Raw genomic sequence first — 21,878 nt, 5'->3', positions numbered from 1 at the left:
ACATTTTGCTCCTTTTTTTTACCAGAGAACAACTGTGAATTTGCCGAGAGTTGATAAAAGGGGTCTTCTCCGTTTGTGTACCCCCCAGTTTTTTGCGTTCATATTATCAATTCCAAAACGCGCGTGTTTATTAAAACACCATGATTTATTATGCAATGGTGCATATTCTATAACTGGAGGGGGTGCTTAACGATCTAGAAGCTGGTCGGTAACGGAAAAGATCCGATTAAAGATCTATCAAAGTAAGCGTCTTCTCCGATTCTTTCTGTTTCTGTTCCTCAGGTAACAACACCTATGCCCTGTTATAAATATTAGAAAAGTTGTAACTATTGGTGGTGCAATATTATTACGAAATAACGGTAGATCGGTTGCACTCATTAAAACATATTTGTGGTCAATTGAAAAAATTTCAAAATTCTGATAATTAAAGGGTTATAGTACTGGCTGAAATAATTGTGAATGACTGAAGCTACCCGAAAGCTGAGAGCCAAAAGTTTTAGTTGCTTCTTTTGTTTGCTAAAAGCTGATATGTTCTGTTCTGTTGTATTAAGTGTTGATATTCAACGCTTTTGTGATTTTATATAACTGAAAACAATTTAATTGAGAGAGTATGTTACTAAAGTTGTTAGTCCAAATTTCGAAATGTGATTATAGAGAATAATTTAATTTATTAGTTCAAAAATGAGACATTTATTCGAGAATTCACAATATACGTTCAATTGAGCACGTTTACTCAAATATTGTTCAATAAAAGTTCAAGCAGATTGGTTTTCACAAGAGTTGTTCTGTAGTAAAGCTGAAATGTGTTTTTAGCCGTTGACTCAAGCGGAGAAGGTTCATTACGATGATCTCAAGAAGAAGTTCGCTGACATTGCAGGAGAGGTTCGTCGTGTTTTAAATTTATTATTTCTAACAAATCCTGTTATGAGCATACTTGAAATGTGCGTGGTGCTCATTATTCTTATCAAACCTTTGGTTTGATTAAAAACAGAATTTTGAAATGAGGAATTAGAATATCTAAAGTTATCGTTAATGCTGAGTATAATGGCCAGCTTCATAACCACCTGCATGTTCACACTCGTTTATGAAGAACTTAAACAGAGGTTACAAATTTGTGCACTTTGAGTGTGTTCAATTCTTTTCTCTTTACGCTATGCAATTTGTAGGATCTGGAAGTAGACGCATTTGAATTGAAGCAGATGCTTAACGAGAGCGATGCACTGGCTGAAGTCAAAACTGGCAACTTCTCCATAGACGCCTGTAGAACTATGGTCGCCATCTACGATGTAAGTTAAACGCATTTGAGTAGGTATAGAGCATCAGTGCTTTGAAGTTGACAGAAATTGTAGAGCAGATTTTTTACCTAACCTGTTTTTCTTAGGTTTAATTTACAGAAAGCAGTCCTTCTTTTCTGTTGATGAATTATGGATTGCGGTCATTGTTCTGCATTTACAGTTCCCGGATTGTTTTAGGCACGCGCTAGTTTCAGCAATTTTATTGAGAACCATTTTGTGTCATAGAAACGATTTGTATGCTTTGTTATGTGTTTGCACATGATGTACCCTCCTCTCTCAATTGCAGTTTTTTTGAAGAGAAACAAAGGGCACTATTACCGACTGATTTGAGTTTTTAATTGCTCTCAAACGAAGTTTGCAGCAATTATATTAGTCCTGTCGGTCTTTTTTTATGCGATTTTTCGCGAATTTTAACATCACGAATTTTAGCATTTTTTTGTAAAAAATTTGCAGTTTTTTCAAGTTTTTTGAAACTTTATGGCGGTTTTTAAGTTTATTAATAGCCGCGAAGCGATAGCGACTATTATTGGGGACATCGTGGTTTTTTACAATTCAAAGAATTTGAATTGTATTGGGGCGCTGTCTTTTTTTTAAGATCTGTTCACACATTTTCATGATTTTTGAAGTCAAATTGGAGTAGTGATTTTGGTCACGCCGAAACAGGAAGTGGAGGGAAAAAGCGAGTGGTTTTGCGGGGTAAAATTTTTTCGCTCTAAATTTAAAGTAGAGTGAGAGAACGGTGTTTGATCAAAAATTCGCTTTCTCACTAGTGGTTTATTGTTCAGTTTTTCTATTTTTTTTTTTATTCGTCGTCTCCATCGATGATTCTTACGACCTGGCTTCTTGGAATTGACTTCTTGGAATTGACTTCAGTGACTTCTATTGATTTGCAGTTGAAATGTGTGTGTGTGACGTCAGTTCTGATTTTAGGTCAATTGCCTGACTTACCTCACTCAAAAAAATGACTTCTGAACTCACTTATGGAACTTTAAATTTTATGAACATTTTTGTTAAAGATCAATAGTGTGCATCTAAGTAGTGCCAAACTTATACGCCGTAGTTCTTGAGTATTAGTCTTGAGTTTTTGATTCCGAAAACCAATTTCGCTTTTTCCCTATAGACCGTACATGTCCAAAATTTGACAGTCCGAATCTTACCCAAAAAGTGTAGTGGTCTATTAAAGGACTGGTGGTCGATCTGTCTATCTTATTTCTTTAGTTGTTTCAATTCTTGGAACGCCACAAGCGTCTATCGCGGCTATTTTCCGGCAATCTGCAGGCTATGTTTCAACCTATAGAGCCGATGAACCTCCTCTAGGGTTTGACAATAGGTTTCTGTATAGTTTCTATATGTAATAGAATGTTTTTTTTTAAGAATTCAACAACACGAAATTTTGCTTTTTTTACAATTTTTTTTAGTTTTTTCGACATTTATTGTCAGTATTTGTTAGCGTAACAGAAAATCTCCGTTAAGGTTTGATAATAAGTTACTGGAAATTTGTTTTTTGGCCATGGATTAGTTTTCAACTTTTGTTATCACAAATTTTAGCAGTTTTTTATTCAACCTGCAATTTTTAAGTCTTTGGAGATGTTTTGTCATTTTTTGGTTCCTCCAGCCTCAAGAGGCACATAAGCGCCTCTTGGGTTTGATTATAGGTTACTGCATAGCTTCTAGTAATGTAATGGATTGTTTTTCCAAATTTTAATATCAGCAATGTTTAAAACTGTTTGCAATTTTTTAAGTTTTTAATCTTTTTGAATTTATCATTTTTCCGGCACCAGGGTTCTAGGGACCTCCTCCAAGGTTTGATGATCAGCTGTCAACTAGTTTCAAGAGTTAATGGATTGGTTTTCAATATTTTATGACTCCAGTTTTAGCAATTTGTTGATAAAATTTAATGACAAAAATATGACAAAAATTTTCGGAAAATTATTATCATGTTCCAAGTTATGGATCTTTATGAGCCAGTGAAACTATTTAAAACTATTTAAATAGGGATGCTTGATAGTTTCTTCAGACAACGAAATGGTTTTGAAGATTTTAATATCTTGAATTTTAGCAAGATTTTGTTAAAAATTGCTATTGTTTTCAAAACAAAGCTTTTCAGGTCTTGCAGATAGGTTACTTGACATAACTCCAGAGACAAAAATTAGTTTTGAACGTATTAACTGTGAAATATGGAAGCTTTTCTTTTAATTTTTGCAATATTTTGCAAATTTTTAAAATATCAGTTTTTTTATTTATATACTAACCAGGCTAGAAAACTAAAAGTTGCCTAGTCCAATCAAGCTAAAGCTATCCTCACTAATCCGTGGCGAGCTACTGACGACACCAACCGCTCGCCGGTCGTTTGAGAGCTATTCGCCCGACATTAGTCGGTTATGTTACATATTATGTTGATTTTATTATAGGAGAATAATGTTACAAAGCCAGAAAATGAGGGCAATGTTGTTAGCAAATTTTATTACCATTCTCAAGAAAAACCACAAAATTTTGGTTTGCCGAACTGATAAGCTCCACCAGAAATAATTCAAATCTTTTAAATATTTACGATTCTTAAAATTTCCAACTCGGGATTTTGGGTATCAGCAGTCAACTCCACAAATGGAAGTAGCAAAAATTATTTATACTCAGCCGTGGCTCTCAAATTTACTGCTTCAAAAATGTCAATATGTGAAAAAATCGCTATGCGAACAGACAGAAAGTTATAACCTGAGCTGTTACTTTTGTACTTTAAAACGTAACATTTTTAATCGCAGCTTCTATAATAATAATAGTTCACTGTATTTTGAAACAAACATATGATGGTTGAATCAAATGTTGATGACGATAAATATTGATGGTTATTAAAAATGGACGTCTCTAACCGGCAGAATCACAAGCGTGAAACTGCTCCTAGAATCCGATCCGTCTATTCTCTATTCTGCAAACACTGCGGGAAGAGGTTTTCGAAGAGGCAAAAAGCGGCTGTCTCTGGTCCCCATTTTACATTTCATTTGTTAACATAACTGCAACAATTCCGCTACTCATCCTGAAGAACTCATCCTTGAATGTAGTCCAATTATTTCAATCGCAATGGAACTGTAATGATCTTAAACAAAAACTAGGCAACATTTACTCGATGCGGAACAATGATATAGCTTAACTGACATCGAGGTCAGTTACATAACTAACGGCTCCCGTAAAAGGCGGAAAGGTAGAATGGGAGAAAGGTCAGGAGTAGCACTTATTGTAAAGAGCACGACTTAAAATAATCAAGAGTTGGAAATCAATACACCTGAAAAACACCTCAAAGTTCAAACACGTGAAATGAATGCAGTTGGCAAAAATATAGTGGTCAACAAACAGGATAGATGAGTCCTAAAGGCTATAATTTTCTGGAGGAACAGATGCTGTCATTCATAACACGTATCGGACTGGCGCATAACACGCATTGGCCCTAATTGTTAATTAATAGCCGCCCTCATCTTCTCAGCTGGCTATTATAGCGCTCCTATTTTTACAATTCAAAGAATTTGAATTGTATTGGGGCGCTGTTCTTTTTTTTAAGATCTGTTCACACATTGCGGCGTGAAATTTTTTTGCTCTAATTTTGAAGTAGATTGAGAAAACGGTGTTTGAAGAAAAAATCGATTTCCCGCTAGTGGTTTTTTGTTCACATGCAGCAATTTCACTTTGATTTTTTACTGTTTTTTCGATTTTTTTGGATCGGATCTTTTTCTAAATGGTTTTCACAATCCATTCATAGTCCGTTCTAGGTCTAGTTTTCTGTTTAGTCAATGAAAGTTCTTTGAATTGTACGTCAGGACTTGTCCTGCTATGTTTTTTTACAATTCAAAGAATTTGAATTGTATTGGGGCCCTGTCTTTTTTTTAAGATCTGTTCACACATTTTCATGATTTTTGAAGTCAAATTGGAGTAGTGATTTTGGTCACGCCGAAACAGGAAATTGAGCGAAAAAGCGAGTGGTTTTGCGGCGTGAATTGTTTTTGCTCCAAATTTGAAGTAGAGTGAGAAAAAGGTGTTTGAACAAAAATTGGCTTTCTCGCTAGTGGTTTTTTGTTCACATGCGGCAATTTGACTTTGATTTTTACTGTTTTTTTCGTTTTTTTGGATCGGATTTTTTTCTAAATGGTTTTACCAATCCATTCATAGTCCGTTCTAGGTCTAGTTTTCTGTTTGAATTGAATTTTTATTTCTCGCTAGTGGGTTTTTTTGTTCACATGCGGAATTTTGACAATGATTTTCTGTGTTTTTATTTTTATCTGATTTTTTTAAAAATGGTTTTCTCAATTCACCCTTAGTCCATTCTAGGTCTAGTTTTTCTGTTTAGTCAATGAAAATTCTTTGAATTGTACGTCAGGACTTGTCCTGCTATGTTTTTTTACTTCGTCGAACTTTTTTTTTCGCTTTACCCATTTTGCCGCTTTTTCGACATTTTGCGTGAAATATTTTTAATAGCCGCCCTCATCTTCTCAGCCGGCTATTATAGCGCTCCTATTTTTTATTTACTTCGTCGAATAAAAAAATGTTTCGCTTTACCTCATTTTGCCGCCTTTTCAACATTTTGCGTGAAATCTTTTTGACTTCTCTAGGCTAGTTTCTCTCTTCTCTCATTCTGCTAAAAGTGATTTTGAACATCAGTTGCTCAGCAAAGCAATTCAAAATGAACAGAGTCAGTATAAAAAATTGAAGTCAGAAATAGAAACGGGATAAACCCATAAAGCCCAATTTTAGATGCCCGCTATTTGAACGTCGTTCCTATAAGTATTAGTTACCTCTCTCTAATACTTATTGTTATTGATAGTAGCCCCTGTAGCCTCTCTCTACGAAACAGAAGTATATTCAACTACGAAATGCCATCAAAACAAATCGGACTTAAAAAATGTTTTTGTACAAAAATCTTTTTTCAATATCTTCTGTTATTTCAATCCCAATCATGCTTATTGGAATCAACGGCGGCTATTTTCCGGCAATCTGCCGGGTATGTTTGACTTCTTTAGCCTAGTTTCACTCTTCTGTCATTCTGCTCAAAGTCCTTTTAAACAGCAGCTGCTCAGCAAAGCAATTCAAAATGAAGAAAGTCAGTATAAAAAAATCAAAGTCAGAAATAGAAACGGGATAAACCCATAAAACCCATTTTTAGATGCCCGGTACTTGAACTTTGTTCCCGTAAGTTTTAGTTACTATCTATAATGCTTATTGGTATTGATACTAGACCCTGTAGCCTCTCGCTGAGAGACAGGAGTATGTTCAATTACGAAATGACATCAAAATTCTTCGCACTTAAAAATATTTTTATACAAAAATCATTTTTTGTTGATATTTTCTTTTCTTTCAATCCCAATAATTATGGGAATCAACGGCGGCTATTTTTCGGCAATCTGCCGGGTATGTTTTTATTAGCCAAAATTAATATCAAGAAAATTGTGTGCAATTTGGAAAAGTGTTAGAAAAGCCATTCAAAGTAATTAAAACCTTAAAGTTACTGTTATATAGTCATGGGCCAAAAGCTGGAAGGTCAAATGGCGTTTTTAGTTGCAGATTAATTTTTCCATTACGAAGCTTTTGCAATCGGACGAAGGGCCCTGATCCATTTGGCTCGACGTGTTTATACGAATTACCTCAAAGTCAGCCAGTTTGTAAAAAATGTGCTTGGCAGCTCATCAACCCTTTCTTCGCTTAAGATCAATATTGTACTGAGAAACAATGAAACATTAAATGCAAAAGAAGTCAAATTATAGAGTTTTTATACCTCTTAACTCCTCGGAGAAGAAGTTAAACAAATCCTCTAAAATACTTCTAATGCCGCTCTTTTCTGTCTGCGTAAAATGTATCAACCAATCTTTAATTGACTGAGCATAAAATTTTTGACTGATTAAAATATCTGACGATGAAGAAACCTTTGTTTTTTGAGTGGATCTTAAATCTGACAGCATGTTTTACTTTGGTAGGAGGGGTGCTCTGAGCGCATATATGCCAATTGGAATATTTCTGTTTTGGACGGCCATAAAATTCGTTGTTTTCATGCGCCATATGGCTTCGAATTAATTTCCTCATTTTTCGGAAAGTCTTAAATTGCTTTTTTCAATAGTTGTTGAAAGTTTTTTTAGTTGCGCAAATTGTTAGTGTACACACTGGTTGACAATGAAAAATATACAAAATGAGTTATTACAGCGTTGTTTAGCATACAACGGGATCCATTGTGAACGGAGCAGGACTTCTGGTTGGTTTGAGCGGTTCATCATTTCTCATCTCAATATTGGTGTATTTAGTTGTTGGGCAAATAAGACTCATCAATTTACGAAAAGCCTTTTTTGTTGTATTTAATATCTGTATTAATTTTGATTATGAGTTCTTTTTGGAGACTGTTGTGGTTTTGTTTAGGACGACATGTCTGGCAAACTCGGATTCGCAGAGTTTACTGAACTGTGGGTGTACATCTGTATGTGCAAGAAAGTGTTTATAAACTTCGACGAGGACAAGAGTGGCACATTCTCCTCCTTCGAAATGCAGGTTCGTATGGATGCAAAAGTTGCAATTGGAACGAAAAAAAAAACACTCAAAATTGTTTGCGAATGTACAGTTGCGTGTTTTGGTTGTAAAAAAATTGCTATCTGAAGACTCTGAAAAGTTCAGTAAAAGTGCTCTATTTTTCGGAGAATGTGTTAGAAGAATTTATTTCTCGATTTGGTGCAACAAGAGACAGAACATAGATAACAATTCAATTAAACCAAATCAAGCGGACAACCAGCAAAATCACGTAGGACGTGATTTACAGATTGCCCGAAAACTTGTACACAATCAAGTTTAAAAACAATCACAGGTTACAATTTTTGTAAAAACATACCAACAATTTAGGTCAATAAGTTATTTGCCTACATTAACCTACATATAAGTTATTAGCCTACATTAGCCTACATTATTTGCCTATGAAGTTGATCTTATCGTTTTAATGTTGAAGACCCTCATTAAAGTTTACAAAAGCTTTAATACTAGCTCTTGAGCTAGGTTTAATTCGGATGCTGGGTAAATCAATTAATTGGTCAGCATTGATCTTCAACCCCCCTCCCTAATTAATGCAAAGAAGGCCGAGACTTTAATGATCCGTTAAATAGATTAGAATGAACGGAAAAACCTCGATCGCTACAAAGCAGTATCTTTGACGTCAGTTTGTATTTAGCATTAATTATAGATGTCAGTCAGTCTAATCTTGCTTGAATAATTCAGATGAGATTTGGTTAGGAGTTCTTACCATCGTTTGACGAGTGAGCGGCCATAACTTAGGAAGTTACTGTCGATAACTTTTTTCATCTTTCTAGGATTTTGATCTCGAGTTTCTCCCGCAAATCGTTTTCTTTGCATTTCTTTCAGCTTCCACAGTTTGAATAAAGCATTATTTTGCACAGCAGATAATGTTCGTTTTCCTATTAATAGCTATTTTGGTGTGTTTTCAAACAGAATTGATTTTAGGATGCTCTGAAGTACTTGGGCTACACTCTAGACAGGTCGACGTTTGCTTGTATTGTGACAAGATACGCCAACCGACACCAGCACATAGACTTCAACGACTTCGTCATGATTGCGTGCAAACTCAGATCAACCTTTGGTTAACTTTTTTCCTCACTTTTGAGACATTCAAATACAACTTTGCCAGTTTACACACTATCCTGACTAACTATATAATTTTGAGACATTTTGTTTGTAAGGATGGAGAAAGAGACCACTTAAGAACTTATTGTGTTGAATATTGATGACAATAGTCATCAATTGTAGGGTTCTGGCGTACTTGAATGTAAAGCGAAATTGGTACTATTGCACTGGCCCGTATCATACATCTGATCATTATATCATAGGGGTTTTTTTCTTTTGCTGGCAACAATTTGTGACCATTACCCCGTGTCACCAGACTAATGCGTGTGTGCTTTGATAACCGTCTGTGGAGTTAATTAGATCTCTTGTTAGATATTTTGGTCTATTCGACCATTGTACTAGTCATAAATTATCAATATGTATAATCTTTAGTAGGTGAGCAGTTAGTAATCAGCTTTGATCATTTTATCATAATCAAATAACTTGGCTTATGGGATTGTAAAATGCCGAATCACCCGCTCTGTGTTTAGAGCGATATGAGGCATACAAAAATGGTCAGGGAAATGCTGAAGTTAACGTCAAGCAGGTCAGTTCGGTTTTCATTTCTGCAGCAAAGCAAAATCATGTTTTTACACCGGCTCTCGTTCTATTTAAGCATTCACTTCCGCAACTGATGAATGTTTCTCAACAAAAAATGGTTAAAACTAAGTGGATTGTTCTTCCAACGATTCGAATTTGTTTGAGGGCTCGGAATGTCAGACTTTTAAAGCCTGTGTTGAAAAGGAAATGAGAAAAGTCTCGAAAAACCGTAGCGATTCTTAATAATAAACACCGAGTTTTTACTTTTCGAGTTGTTTTTGAGTCTTGATTTTATTTTACAAATTTCCCTGGCTTTCCACGCTTCAGATACTCCTAGGAACTTCAAATTGCTATATTTTTATTCGATGACAGTAAACATCAGATCGATCATATGAAACATAGCGAACTCGTTGCCAAGCTGATATATTTTTGAAAAAGTGGGCGAACGGTTATCATGACTTATTGACTTTTTAGTTATTTACCCGGTTATCGTCTTTTCTTCATGTATTAGACAAAATATGAATCTAAATATGTGAATGTTTTTGATTGACAAATTTTTTCACAAATTTATATAGCTTAGGACAAAGTTGTCCTAAGCTATATAACGGTCCTCATCGTTTTTTTTAATTCATCTTCTGACGTTTTTTTTGTTTTACTTTTTTAAACCACAACGCTGAATGTTTTTATTTGTGTCCATAAAGCCATTAAGCTGCATTTATATGCGTGATGTCGTCTTCTCCGCTCATTATTTGAGTTTCTGAATTGTCTTCTGAGTTTTTAATAGCCGCGAAGCGATAGCTGCTATTATTGGGGACATCGTGGTTTCTCTAATTCGTCGTCTCCTTCGATGATTCTTGCGACCTGACTTCTTGGAATTGATTTTTTCAATTTCAGTTTTTCGACTGCTTTGCAGTTAATTTTTGTGTGCATGACTTCATTTTTTCTGCTTTTAGGTCATCTGAGTGACTTATCTCACTAAAAAATGACTTCTGAACTCACTTATTGAACTTAAAATTTTTTGAACATTTACCAGTTAAGATCAATAATGTGCATCTAAGTAGTGCCAAGCGTTTATGCCCAAATTCTCGAGTATTAGAGTTTTTAGATTTTCATTTCGAATATTAATTTTGAATTAGCTCTTAGGGCTTTTACTTATAGAGCGTATGTGCCTCATAAAATTGAGTCCTAATCTAATCCAGAAAGTCTAGTGGTCTTTTAAAAGACCGGTTGTCAATCTGTCTATCTTTAGTTTTTCGTAGCCGCCCTCAGCTTCTCAGCCGGCTATTATAGCGCTCCTATTTTTTGAAATTCAAAGAATTTGAAATGTTTTCGGGCGCTGTCTTTTTTTAAAAGATCTGTTCACACATTTTTATGATTTTTGAAGTCAAATCGGAGTAGTGATTTTGGTGACGCCGAAACAGGAAATGGAGCGAAAAACCGAGTGGTTTTGCGGCGTGAATTTTTTTTGCTTTAATTTTAACGTAGAATGAGAAAACGCTGTTTGAACAAAAATTCGCGTTCTCGCTAGTGTTTTTTTTTTGTTCACATGCAGCAATTTCATTTTGGTTTTTATTTTTTCAAGTAAAAATTCGATTAAAATTTTCAATTTTTTTGGTCGGATTTTTTTCTAAGTTGTTTTCTCAATCCATTCATAATTCATTATTGGCTTGGTTTTTTGTTAGAATCAAATTTACATTTCTCGTTAGTGGTTTTTTGTTCTCTCTAGTGGCATTTTGACATTGAGTTTCTGTTTTTTTTTTGCATTTTAGATTTTTTTTTTTATAGAAATTGTTTTCCCAATTCACTCATAGTCCGTTCTAGTTCTAGTTTGTTTTGTCCATGAAAGTTCTTCGAATTGTATGTCGGGACTGGTCCCGCTATGTTTTTTCACTCCGTCGAATGAAACTTCTTGGCCTGAACTTAGTTCATAGCTTGTTCAACATTTTGTGTGAAATGTTTTTGACTTCTCTAGGCTAGTTTCACTCTTATCTCATTCTGCTAAAAATGTTTATAGACAGCAGTTGCTCAGCAAAGCAATTCAAATGAACAGAGTCAGTATGAAAAAACGAAATCTGAAATGCAAACGGGATAAACCCATAAAGCCCAATTTTATATTCCCGTCACTAGAACTTTGTTCGTAGTTATCATCTCTAATGCTTTTTGGTACTGATACTTTCCCTTGTGTTGTTTATCTACGAAACAGGAGTATGTTTAGCTCCAAAATGACATCAAATTAGTTCGCACTTTAAATTGTTTTTTACAAAAATCATTTCAATCCCAATGTTAGTTATGGGGATCAACGGCGGCTATTTTTCGGCAATTTACCTGGTATGTTTGCAAATTTTTCAGTTGGAGATTTTGAAATTGCAATTTTTGTGGACCAAATCGTTTGAATTGGTAACTATTTTTAGTTTTGTAGTGGAATCATGTGAAGACCTTATTAAATCAAAGGGTCAACAAGTAAGAAAAATATGAATAATTGATAAAAGTTTCGAATATTTCAATCGAGTAGTGAACCAGAAGCTCCTCGAGTTCAATAGATGCGTACCAGAGATAATCAAAGGCCCTGGAACGTAGTTTGAAGCAATTACTGTGAATGGGTGTCTTTTCACTACTCAAAGAGGATTATTGGCATTTTTACTAGTAGAGGAGTATTCTACAGCTTTTCTACAAGATTTTTAAGACTCGAAGAGCAGTTTTATTTTCTATAGGTTTCTGCGACTCGAAAAAGATTTTTGGTGTTCTACAAGAGTTTACGGCTCGAAAAAGAATATTGGTATTTGATAGGTTTTTTTACAGTCCAAAGGATTTGGATTGTATTGGTGTGCTGTCTTTTTTATAGCCGCACAGCGATAGCTGGGGCTATTTTTGGCCTTGTCTTGGTTTTTTCGTTTCGTCGTCGCGATTTTTGTTACGACCATATGATGTCACAGCCATAGAGGCAGCGAAAACTTATACAGATAATTAATCAATATATAGCATATCAGCTTTCAATGAAAAGACGAATTTTTTTGGTCTGTCTTTTACTGTTTTTTTGAGACTGCAGATCTACGAAGCTATTGCGGCTATTTTCTGGCAATCTGCCAGCTATGTTTAAAGATCTGTTCAATCTTGTTTCCGATTTCTCACGTAAGTGAAAAGTCAAACTAGAGTAGTCATTTTAGTCATACGGACATAGTAAAAGGAGCAGAAAATCGAACAGAATTGAGGCGTTATTTTTTGTTTCAAACTAATTGGAGCTAGCCATTTATTTTGAACAATTTTTTGGATTTTAAGAGAGATTTGCAAGTATGTGTTCAATTCCATGGAAGACGCCAAGCGTCTATCGCGGCTTTTTTCCGGCAATCTGCCGGCTATGTTTATCATATGTGACTTACCTCGCCTCAAACGACTGTCGCTTCAATTAACTCTAAACCCGGCCAATATTAGCTAAAAGCTTTTTAAAAAAATATTCTTTCCCATAAATTGCGGTCATTGCCTGTTGTTCTCCATATTCTCTGCCATGTAATGAAGTTCTCTGTTGGATAGAAATCAACTTCGAACATCTTTTCGGATTCTGTGCCTTCTTGTGTTTTGATTGATTGTTTGAAGTGCTGTTTTTACTATATATTATAGCAAAGTATCATGTTTTGTAGCAATGTAGATGACTGTTGCTCGATTTAGCATCTGATATACCAGATTTACCATGATTGATTGTTTGAAGTGCTGTTTTTACTATATATTATAGCAAAGTATCATGTTTTGTAGCAATGTAGATGACTGTTGCTCGATTTAGCATCTGATATACCCCTTTTCATTGAGTGATTTGACATCTGGCTTGGTTTTTTACGCTTGATTTTTAATAGCCGCCCTCATCTTCTCAGCCGGCTATTATAGCGCTCCTATTTTTTTTACTTCGTCGAATAAAAAAATGTTTCGCTTTACCTCATTTTGCCGCCTTTTCAACATTTTGCGTGAAATCTTTTTGACTTCTCTAGGCTAGTTTCTCTCTTCTCTCATTCTGCTAAAAGTGATTTTGAACATCAGTTGCTCAGCAAAGCAATTCAAAATGAACAGAGTTAGTACAAAAATGGATGTCAGAAATAGAAACGGGATAAACCCATAAAGCCCAATTTTAGATGCCCGCTATTTGAACGTCGTTCCTATAAGTCTTATTTACCATCTCTAATGCTTATTTTTATTGATAGGAATCCCTGTAGCCTCTCTCTAAGAAACAGAAGTATGTTCAACTACGAAATGCCATCAAAATAAATCGGACTTTAAAAAATGTTTTTGTACAAAAATCTTTTTTTTCAATATCTTCTGTTATTTCAATCCCAATCATGCATATTGGAATCAACGGCGGCTATTTTCCGGCAATCTGCCGGGTATGTTTTGCTTTTTGTGTGACCTAAATACGCGATCGCAGAAGAGGTGTGGTGTTACTGCGTGGTTTAGGGAAATGACTGGCATACGGATATCTAGGGAGATTTGAACACCTCCGTTTTTGGAACTTTTTTGCAGCCGCAAAAAGTTCTCTCAGACAACACACCCCCTTTAAATTATGTTTACTCGACTGGCGGCGCTGATATTTTTCAATTATATTCTGTTTTTTTTTGTAAGCAAGGCTATTTGGCAGTTTTCCAGAAATCTGCCGTCAGTGTATCAATCCGAAATATTAATCATCAATAAAAGCACTATGAGTTTTTTGTTTTAGTGAACTAACTACAGTTTAAATAAGGTTACATATTATTTACTTTTTTTTTCTTGTTTTTTGCTCATTTCCAAATATCTATTAGTTTTTATTTGCTGTAAAAACTGACATTTTTAAAGGCTGACATTCCGTTTGAATTTGCTGGCTCGCTCTTGACAACTTTTTTTCAAAGAGTTCAAACAAAACATACGTCTTTAACACTGTACTCAATTTCTGGTTTCAATTTTTCGAAGATAGTTTTCCTGTCTGTGTGCTGTTTTCTGATCGTATTAGTTAACTTTCAGCAACCTCTGTCAATTAAGATCAGCGCTCACAATTGATAACCTGATTTCTTGTAGAGGCATTCACAATGCTTAAAATTTTTTTTAAACGGATCTTTTTTATTCCCCACAATACAGTTTGTGTTGTTTTATATCACGTTAATATGTACAAAATAGCACGTGCCTGTTGCGGCGTAAGTGAAATGTCCATTAAGCGGGCAAGGACGGAAAAGATCCCTTAAAGCAGTACATTGTTTCGCCTAATTTTTATCTCTTGTTAGTTTTGTGTTTGAGTATAAATATAAGTTTCATAGTTTCAAAAGATTTTTTTGCGAGGTGATGGACAAAAAATTAAGGTGTTGAGAGTTTATTTTATTTGAATCTCTGATCGGGAGATTGGCTTTCTTTTGCTTTGTTTTCAGTTCGTCAGCCAGATTTGTTACGACCATATGTCGTCACATTTTTTTCGAATTTGCATTTTTTTCATTCTTTCATTCAATTTCCACTGAATTTCGTGTGTGACGTCATTTTTCATTCTTAGCAGAGTGTGTGTTCTCTTCATTCGCGATTTTGAATCTTTGGTCACAAGTGACTTGCCTCACTCTGAAATTGACTTTTCTTTGCTTAAACTCAGCTTAAATTTGGGGGCAGCTAATAGAGACAGCAATAAGGTAAACAGATTCCTAATCAAAATATAGCATCTGGCCACATAAACAAAGAAGTTCTTTGCCTGTTGTTCTCCATATTCTCTGCCATGTAATGAAGTTCTCATTGTTGGTTAGAAACCAACTTTGGACATCCTTTAGCACTCTGTGCGTTCTTGTTTTGATTGATTTTTCGAAGTGGTTTCTTACATATTATAGCAAAGTAGCATGTTTTGTAGCAATGTAGATGACTGCTGCTTGATTTAGCATCTGAAATATCAGATAGCTTTTGTTCTAAAATATTCTTTTCATTGAGTGATTTGACATCTGGCTTGGTTTTTCACGCTTGGTTTCAAACTTTTTGTGTGATCTAAATTCGAGATCGCAAAAGAGGTATGGTTTTGCTGGGTGGTTTAGGGAACTCACTGGATTACGGAGGTCGAGGGTTCGACCGCCTCCATTGTTGAAACTTATTGCACTTGTAAAAAGTTCTCTCGGACACACCCCCTGGCAATTATTACTCGACTGGCGGCGCTGGTTTTACAATTGAATTCTGTTCTTGTTGTTTGTAAGCAAGTCTATTCGGCAGTTTTTCCAGAAATCTGACGTCATTATTTTATTAGAAATGTTTTTGATCAATAAAAGAGGGTTGATGGACTGAAAAATTTGGTGTTCAAAATTTCTTATATTTTTGAGTCTCTGAGATTGTTCTATTTTGGGAGATTGACTTTCTTTTGATTTTTTTTATTTCGTCAACCAGATTTTTGTTACGACCATATGACAGCACAATCACTTCAAATCTGCTTTTTGTTCGTTCGGTTATGCAATTTCCACTGAACAGCGTGCGTAGCGTCATTTTTCAATCTTAGCGGAGAGTGTTTTTTGGTCACACGCTCACTCTGAAATTGACTTTTCTTTAGTTTAAAGAGATAAGGTCAGATGAGTGGTTGCTACTCTAATTGAAGGGTATTTGTGGGCAGCTAATAGAGTCAACAATAAGTTAAACAGATTCAAATCAAAATATAGCATCTCATTTAAACAAAGAAGGTTCGTTTTTGGTCTGTTTTTTTTTACTATCTATTTGAAACTGCAGATCTGCAAAACTATTGCGGCTATTTTATGGCATTCTGCCATCTGTGTTTCGTTATGGCACTCCAATTACACTTGATCGAAGTTTGATGTTTAGTATCTGCATCAGTATCCTTTGATGTTTTGTTTTTAATGTTTAAATTTGAAGGACCTTGAATTTAGAGTTGGCAAAAAATGCATTTTATAATATTTTTTCCTTACTTTTGTAAAAAAAAATTAATTAATATTTAGTCAGCAAGCAGACCTTAAACAAAAAAATGCTTACTGTAATCTTGCTCCTTTATGAGGAGCAAAATTAAGTTCGAATGCATTGCTGAGGTTATTCATCTAGGATAAACCTGGACGTTTCTTTGGCGCGGGACGGGTTGAAAAATTATACGCCTAACCCGTATTAACGATCCTACTTGTTATCTATTGTTATTCTGTGCTTTGAATGGTGCAATGAATTTGGTATCTGAAGGGTTTTAATTACAATCCTTCATTTTGCTATCTGTTTTCAGTGGGTGCAACTCAACATGTACAGCTAAGCTGGGAGACATGGGCAGTGATTGCGGTGGTGCATCTGAAGATGGCTACTTCATAATTAAAATGAAATTTGTTCGAAACATTCTATAGAGTATATGCATATTTAAACTCTTTGGAGAATTGAGGGCTTCATAGAACAATTAATTTATGAATACTTTCTATTTCAATTTTTTTAGAATATGGGTGTGGTTTTATACAGGTTTTCAAAATTCAATTCTTGACAATGTCTTCAGAATTTCATTATTTGAACGCTGCTAACTGGATTGCGCCTTTCCCATTGCAGTATGTGTCTGTGTGTTTTATTAAATGGAATCAAATTCTCAATTAACTTTATTACTTTCGTCATTTTGCATGTTCGATATTAGTTTATTGCAATTGAATATTTTCAGTCAGACAGGGCAGTGAAGTGCTTTATTTTGAAAAGAATTCAAGTGTAGCTTTATGAGGGGAAGAAAAATTTTATTTAAAGAGGCCTGGCTTCCAGTTCCTATTTGTCTGTTTGTTGGGCACGCCATTAGAAATGCTAGTTGCTAAAATGACCTCTGCCTGTGGATCACTTGTCAATGCGCACTTCTTTTAGCAAGGCGTGATAGTCCAGTTTTCCGGGTCTGTATCTTGGCTTTCGATATTAATTGCAGGATTTGCAAGAGTTTCTCAGCAGGAAGATTGTTGATTAAAATGTTCGTTTACGGAAGAATGTTCTGGTACATTTCGTAACTGGTGTCATTGATACCAATCATTTTGAAAAGCAGCCTTTTGATCCTCCGGTTTAGTTGAGCCGAAAGTTTGTTATGCTTACTCCTATATCATGCAATAAAGTGAATTGACGCGTTTGATGCAATAAATTGAATCGATGCGGGTCTGTAAAAAGCGGTATTGATTTCAGTTAGAGAAGAGTTGGGCTGATAATCAAGCACTTCTTAAATGTTCATTCAATGCAGCATTGTTACGAAATGTGGCCTTCTGAAAACAATTTTTTGCAGTTTCTGAGCATTGGAATGGAGATTTCTATATTCTTATTTTGTTTGTCATCTGACTGGGCAGTAATTTTATGCTTCCTAAAAAACGCAGTTTGTTATGGCTTTGATGAGGAAATAATTTGATAAGGTGTTTTAATAGAATTTCAAATTCAATCTTTAATTTAATTATGTGGAAATCACTTTAACACAAGTTATAGGCGTAAACTTTATCGTTGAGCCAAATATTAGACGATTGGAACGGGACAATTGATTCAAAGCACCTGCTTTAAGCTTGGCTAGATATCTGAGCTAAAGTGTCTTGAAAATTACGGTGTCTAATTAGCTAAGTTTGAGCAATGAATGTGGTTTGAAACATTTAATTTGAAAGATTGTATACGCGCTCCAAAAAGATTTTCATTCAAAGTTTTTTTGAGCTTGAAATCACTGAAAAAATATTTCTATGAACCTGTAAAAATTTTCAAAGCAACGAAACTTAGGTTTAATCAATGAAAATTAATTTATTAATTGCTAGCAATTATATTAGTCATGTCGGTCTTTTTTATGCGATTTTTCGCTTGACCGATTTTTCGTCTGACGCTTTTGACTTTTCGTCCTCAAAAACGGGATAATTAGGTAGCGCCCAGCGGGCATTAAGTGCTCTTAGAGCCTTTCAGCTCAAACTGTTTTGGAGACTTATACTTATGGTGTGAAGGGCGGTTCTTAGAGGTTGAAGACACCCGCACTGTTGGCCCACCTACTTTATTGCCCCCCACCGCGCTGATGTTGCCCCCACGCCAGTGTCCCCCCCCCCCCCCTTGGCTAGCTACTGACGAACAACCGCTTGCTAAAAACGCAAATTTTTACTATTTTGCATTTTTTATCAGTCTTTGAAAAATTTTGATTTTTATCAGTTCGAGGTGACTAGGAACCTCCTTTAGGTTTTAATAAAAGGTTACTGCATAGTTTCCAGTGGTAATAAATGGTTTTAACATCACGAATTTTAGCATTTTTTGACAAAAAGTTAATTTTTCTCCATTTTGGCATTTTTTCCTGATTGTAGTCTTTTCAGACCAAGGGGCCAGAAACATCCTAAGTGGTTTGATAATAAGTTACTCACAAGTTTTTTAGTGGCCACGGAACAGTTTTTCAACTTCTTAATGTCACAAATTTAAGCAATTTTTTTTTATAAAACTTGCTTTTTTTCAAGTTTTTTTTTTAAAAATTTCTGTCGTTTTTTAGATTTTTCAGCCTCAAGAGCCAAGGAACCTCCTCTCGGGTTTGAAAATAGGTTACTGTATAGTTTCTAGATTAAATGAAATGTCTTGCAAGATTTCAGCATTAAGAATGGTAGCATATTTTTGACAATTTTTGCCATTTTTTTTCTATTTTTTAACATTTGTCATTATTCAGGTTTTTTGAGCCTCAAGGGTAAGAAAACCTGCGTTAGGGTTAATAATAAGTTACTGAAAATGGGATTAATTTTTCAACTTTTTAATATCACAAGTTTTAGCAATTTTTTTTTAAAATAAATTGCGTTTTTTTTTAGTTTTTTGAAAGTTTGTCATTTTTTGGGTTTCTTTAGCCTATATCCACGGAATTTCCTCTAGGGTTTGATAATATGTTACTTCATTGTTTATAGGTGTAATGGAATGTTCTTAAAGGTTTTAATATCACGAATTTGAGATATTTTTTACAATATTTGCAATTTTTAATGTTTTTGAAATTTTCCGGCAGCAGAGGCCCTGGGAGCACCTCCAAGGTTTGATAATCAGCTGCTTTATAGTTTCTAGAGTTAATAGGATGGTGATGAACATCTTTTACTCCATTTTTTGTAATTTTTGGATAAAATTTAATTTTTTGAAATTTTTGAAAATTTTTGTTACAAGTGTATGGATCTTCGAGCCTGTGAAACTATTTCAGGCTTGAAACAGGGATATCAGATAATCTTTTGAGACAATGAAATAGTTCTTAGGATAATAGTATCTTGAATTTAGCAAGATTTTAAAATTTGCAGTTCTCAAATTTTTTTCAATATTTTTTGTCCTTTTCTGCATTTAACGACCATTACTGGCCAACGAAACTTCTCAAGTCTCGGAGTTGGGTAACTTCACAGAGCTTTCGAGACAAAAAATGGTTTTGAAGTTTTTTACTGCGCAATTGAAAACGTTTTTTAGTTTTGCCTTTTTCCGGTTTTTCCTATGTGATATACTTTCTAACAAGGCTAGAAAACTAGAAGTTGCAGAGTCGAATCCCATCATAGAAAATATTTCTCGCTTTTATCTCTCTTTCTCTCTGTCGTTTAGGGTTCCTTTCCTTCTCTTACTAACGTCATCGTCTCTGATCCTCATTAACAATGAGTTTTAGTAGAATTGTTTTTTAATCATAAATGACCTAATAGGCACTTTTTATGAAATCATTGTTAATTGCTCTCAAAAGCAATTTGTAGAAATTATATTTCTCCTGTTTGTCTTTTGTGTAATTTTTCGCTCGGCCCATTTTTGGTCTGGCCCATTTGACTTTCGTCTTCAGAAACGAGATAAAGAGGTAGCGCCCAGAGGTCATTAAACCGTGGCTAGCTGCTGACGAAGCCAACCGCTCGCTGGTCGTTTGAGCGCAATTCGCCCGACGTTAGTCGGTTATGTTTATTGAACTTATCTTCCCGAAACATCTTTTCACCTCTATATCATTTTGACTTGCATAATTGTCACACCGAAACCCTTTCCGCAAAACCTACGCATTCCTTTTTTATATGTTATTGTACCAATTATATAAAGCATTAAAATGATAGTGGATGAAACTATTAGGGCTGAAAAAGCGTGGCACGCGTGAACTTAACTACTGTTTACCAATAGAAATGGCGAAGGAGAATCAATTTCCTGAAATTTGTATCAACTTACGATTGATATTTCAATACCTCAAAGTGAAGCTCCGAAAACTGGATCACGCATGTTTTTCCATCTGGCTGAACTTAAATTGAGGATATTCTTGGAGAGCACAAAAAGGCTGAAAGCAGACCATCATCATTGGAGCGCTTTATTTAAAAGCTGCTTTCTCGTTATCGTGACCATAAGTGTCTCCTAAATGGAGTTCTTTCTCTAAATAGAAAATTTCGACTGTTTTTTCAAAACAAGTGAGTCGAAAGTGAAATTAACAGACATTGGTTTTATCCAGACAAATTTTTAGAATTTTGTAGATTTTTTGAAGCCAGTTTTCATTCAGAACTGATCTCAGCAAATTTTAAGAGATTTTGCGAAAGTTTGTTTTATTTGCCCTTGGGTCTGTAGTTGTTTTCCCTCATACACCTGATTTTAGTGTCAGTTAGTTGTTTTAGTCTGTAAATTGTGTCAAAAAATTCAATGAATGTTTCCATTGATTTGATTCTGTTGATAACCTGAAATTTGCTCTCAAACTTTGAGCAGCAGCTCTGCTCCTTTGAGTAAAAATTAAAGAATTAAGGTCTATGAAATTGTCGTTCAAAAAACTTGGCCAATATCCGTAGCTTCTGGGGGGTGCAAATAATATGCGCCCACTAAACTGGGGGCACAATCGGAAAAGATCCAAAATTTAGTCATTGTAGAGGTCTATAATGAGCTCGATGACGCCATATATGATTGAACCCACCGACTCTAATTAGCTAGCCGTTTTGGTCGCATTTTTTTCTTGACATTTATTTGTACCATCTTTGTTAATAGCCACGAAGTGATAGTTGAGGTTTTCATTAATCTCACTGTTGTTCTTAAGAAAAGAGGTATTGTTATGGAACGCAGTGTGATTTCGATACAGAGAGTGGCATAGAGCAATTGTGAAACAATGATGACATACAGATTTTTTGTGTTCTTTGTATGTCCAATTTCTGGTTTCCCTTTCAATTCATTTACATGGTGTTTTTCAAGTTATTGAACTTACGATACATACTATTTTGCTGTGGTTGCTGCCATTATTATTGGTGTAATTTTCCAAACACATGTCTGCCACCCTGTTCTCGTTCTTCTGCGCGTTTTCGGTTTCTTATTTGATCAGGTTGAAAAGATGACGTTCTAATTTTTGCTTATGCTTGGTGGATTGTTCTCCCGATCTAATATAGTATTTGTTGTTCGTATTGCCGTCTTATCAATTAACCTCAGTATCGACAGGTCTCGTCACGTGGTAACGAGGATTCAGTTGATCGAAATAATTGTTTCAGTTCCTAGCTAAAGGTTTCTGAGACCTTTACACTTCGTTTCTAATACAAAAAGTTTTAA

At 35.0% G+C, this 21,878-nt stretch overlaps 1 protein-coding gene across 1 annotated transcript in view; it reads left to right on the top strand.

Annotated features, from left to right (window-relative positions):
- The window catches only part of LOC142334555 (calpain-B-like), a 199,209-nt gene extending 181,375 nt beyond the window's left edge, over positions 1-17,834 (top strand). The window contains exons 13-18 of the mRNA XM_075382678.1: positions 814-882; positions 1,167-1,286; positions 7,683-7,811; positions 8,769-8,904; positions 9,419-9,474; positions 16,654-17,834. Coding sequence (XP_075238793.1) covers positions 814-882; positions 1,167-1,286; positions 7,683-7,811; positions 8,769-8,904; positions 9,419-9,474; positions 16,654-16,680 — 537 coding nt within the window. The 3' untranslated portion in view covers positions 16,681-17,834. The remainder of the gene's footprint in view (positions 1-813; positions 883-1,166; positions 1,287-7,682; positions 7,812-8,768; positions 8,905-9,418; positions 9,475-16,653) is intronic.
- Positions 17,835-21,878: the final 4,044 nt, after the last annotated feature.

The sequence above is a fragment of the Convolutriloba macropyga genome, chromosome 2, assembly GCF_964194025.1.
Source record: "Convolutriloba macropyga chromosome 2, txConMacr16.3, whole genome shotgun sequence".
Classification (NCBI taxonomy): Eukaryota; Metazoa; Xenacoelomorpha; order Acoela; family Convolutidae; genus Convolutriloba; species Convolutriloba macropyga.
The sequence above is the reverse complement of the archived record's forward strand: the minus strand, read 5'-3'. Positions and strand labels throughout refer to the sequence as shown.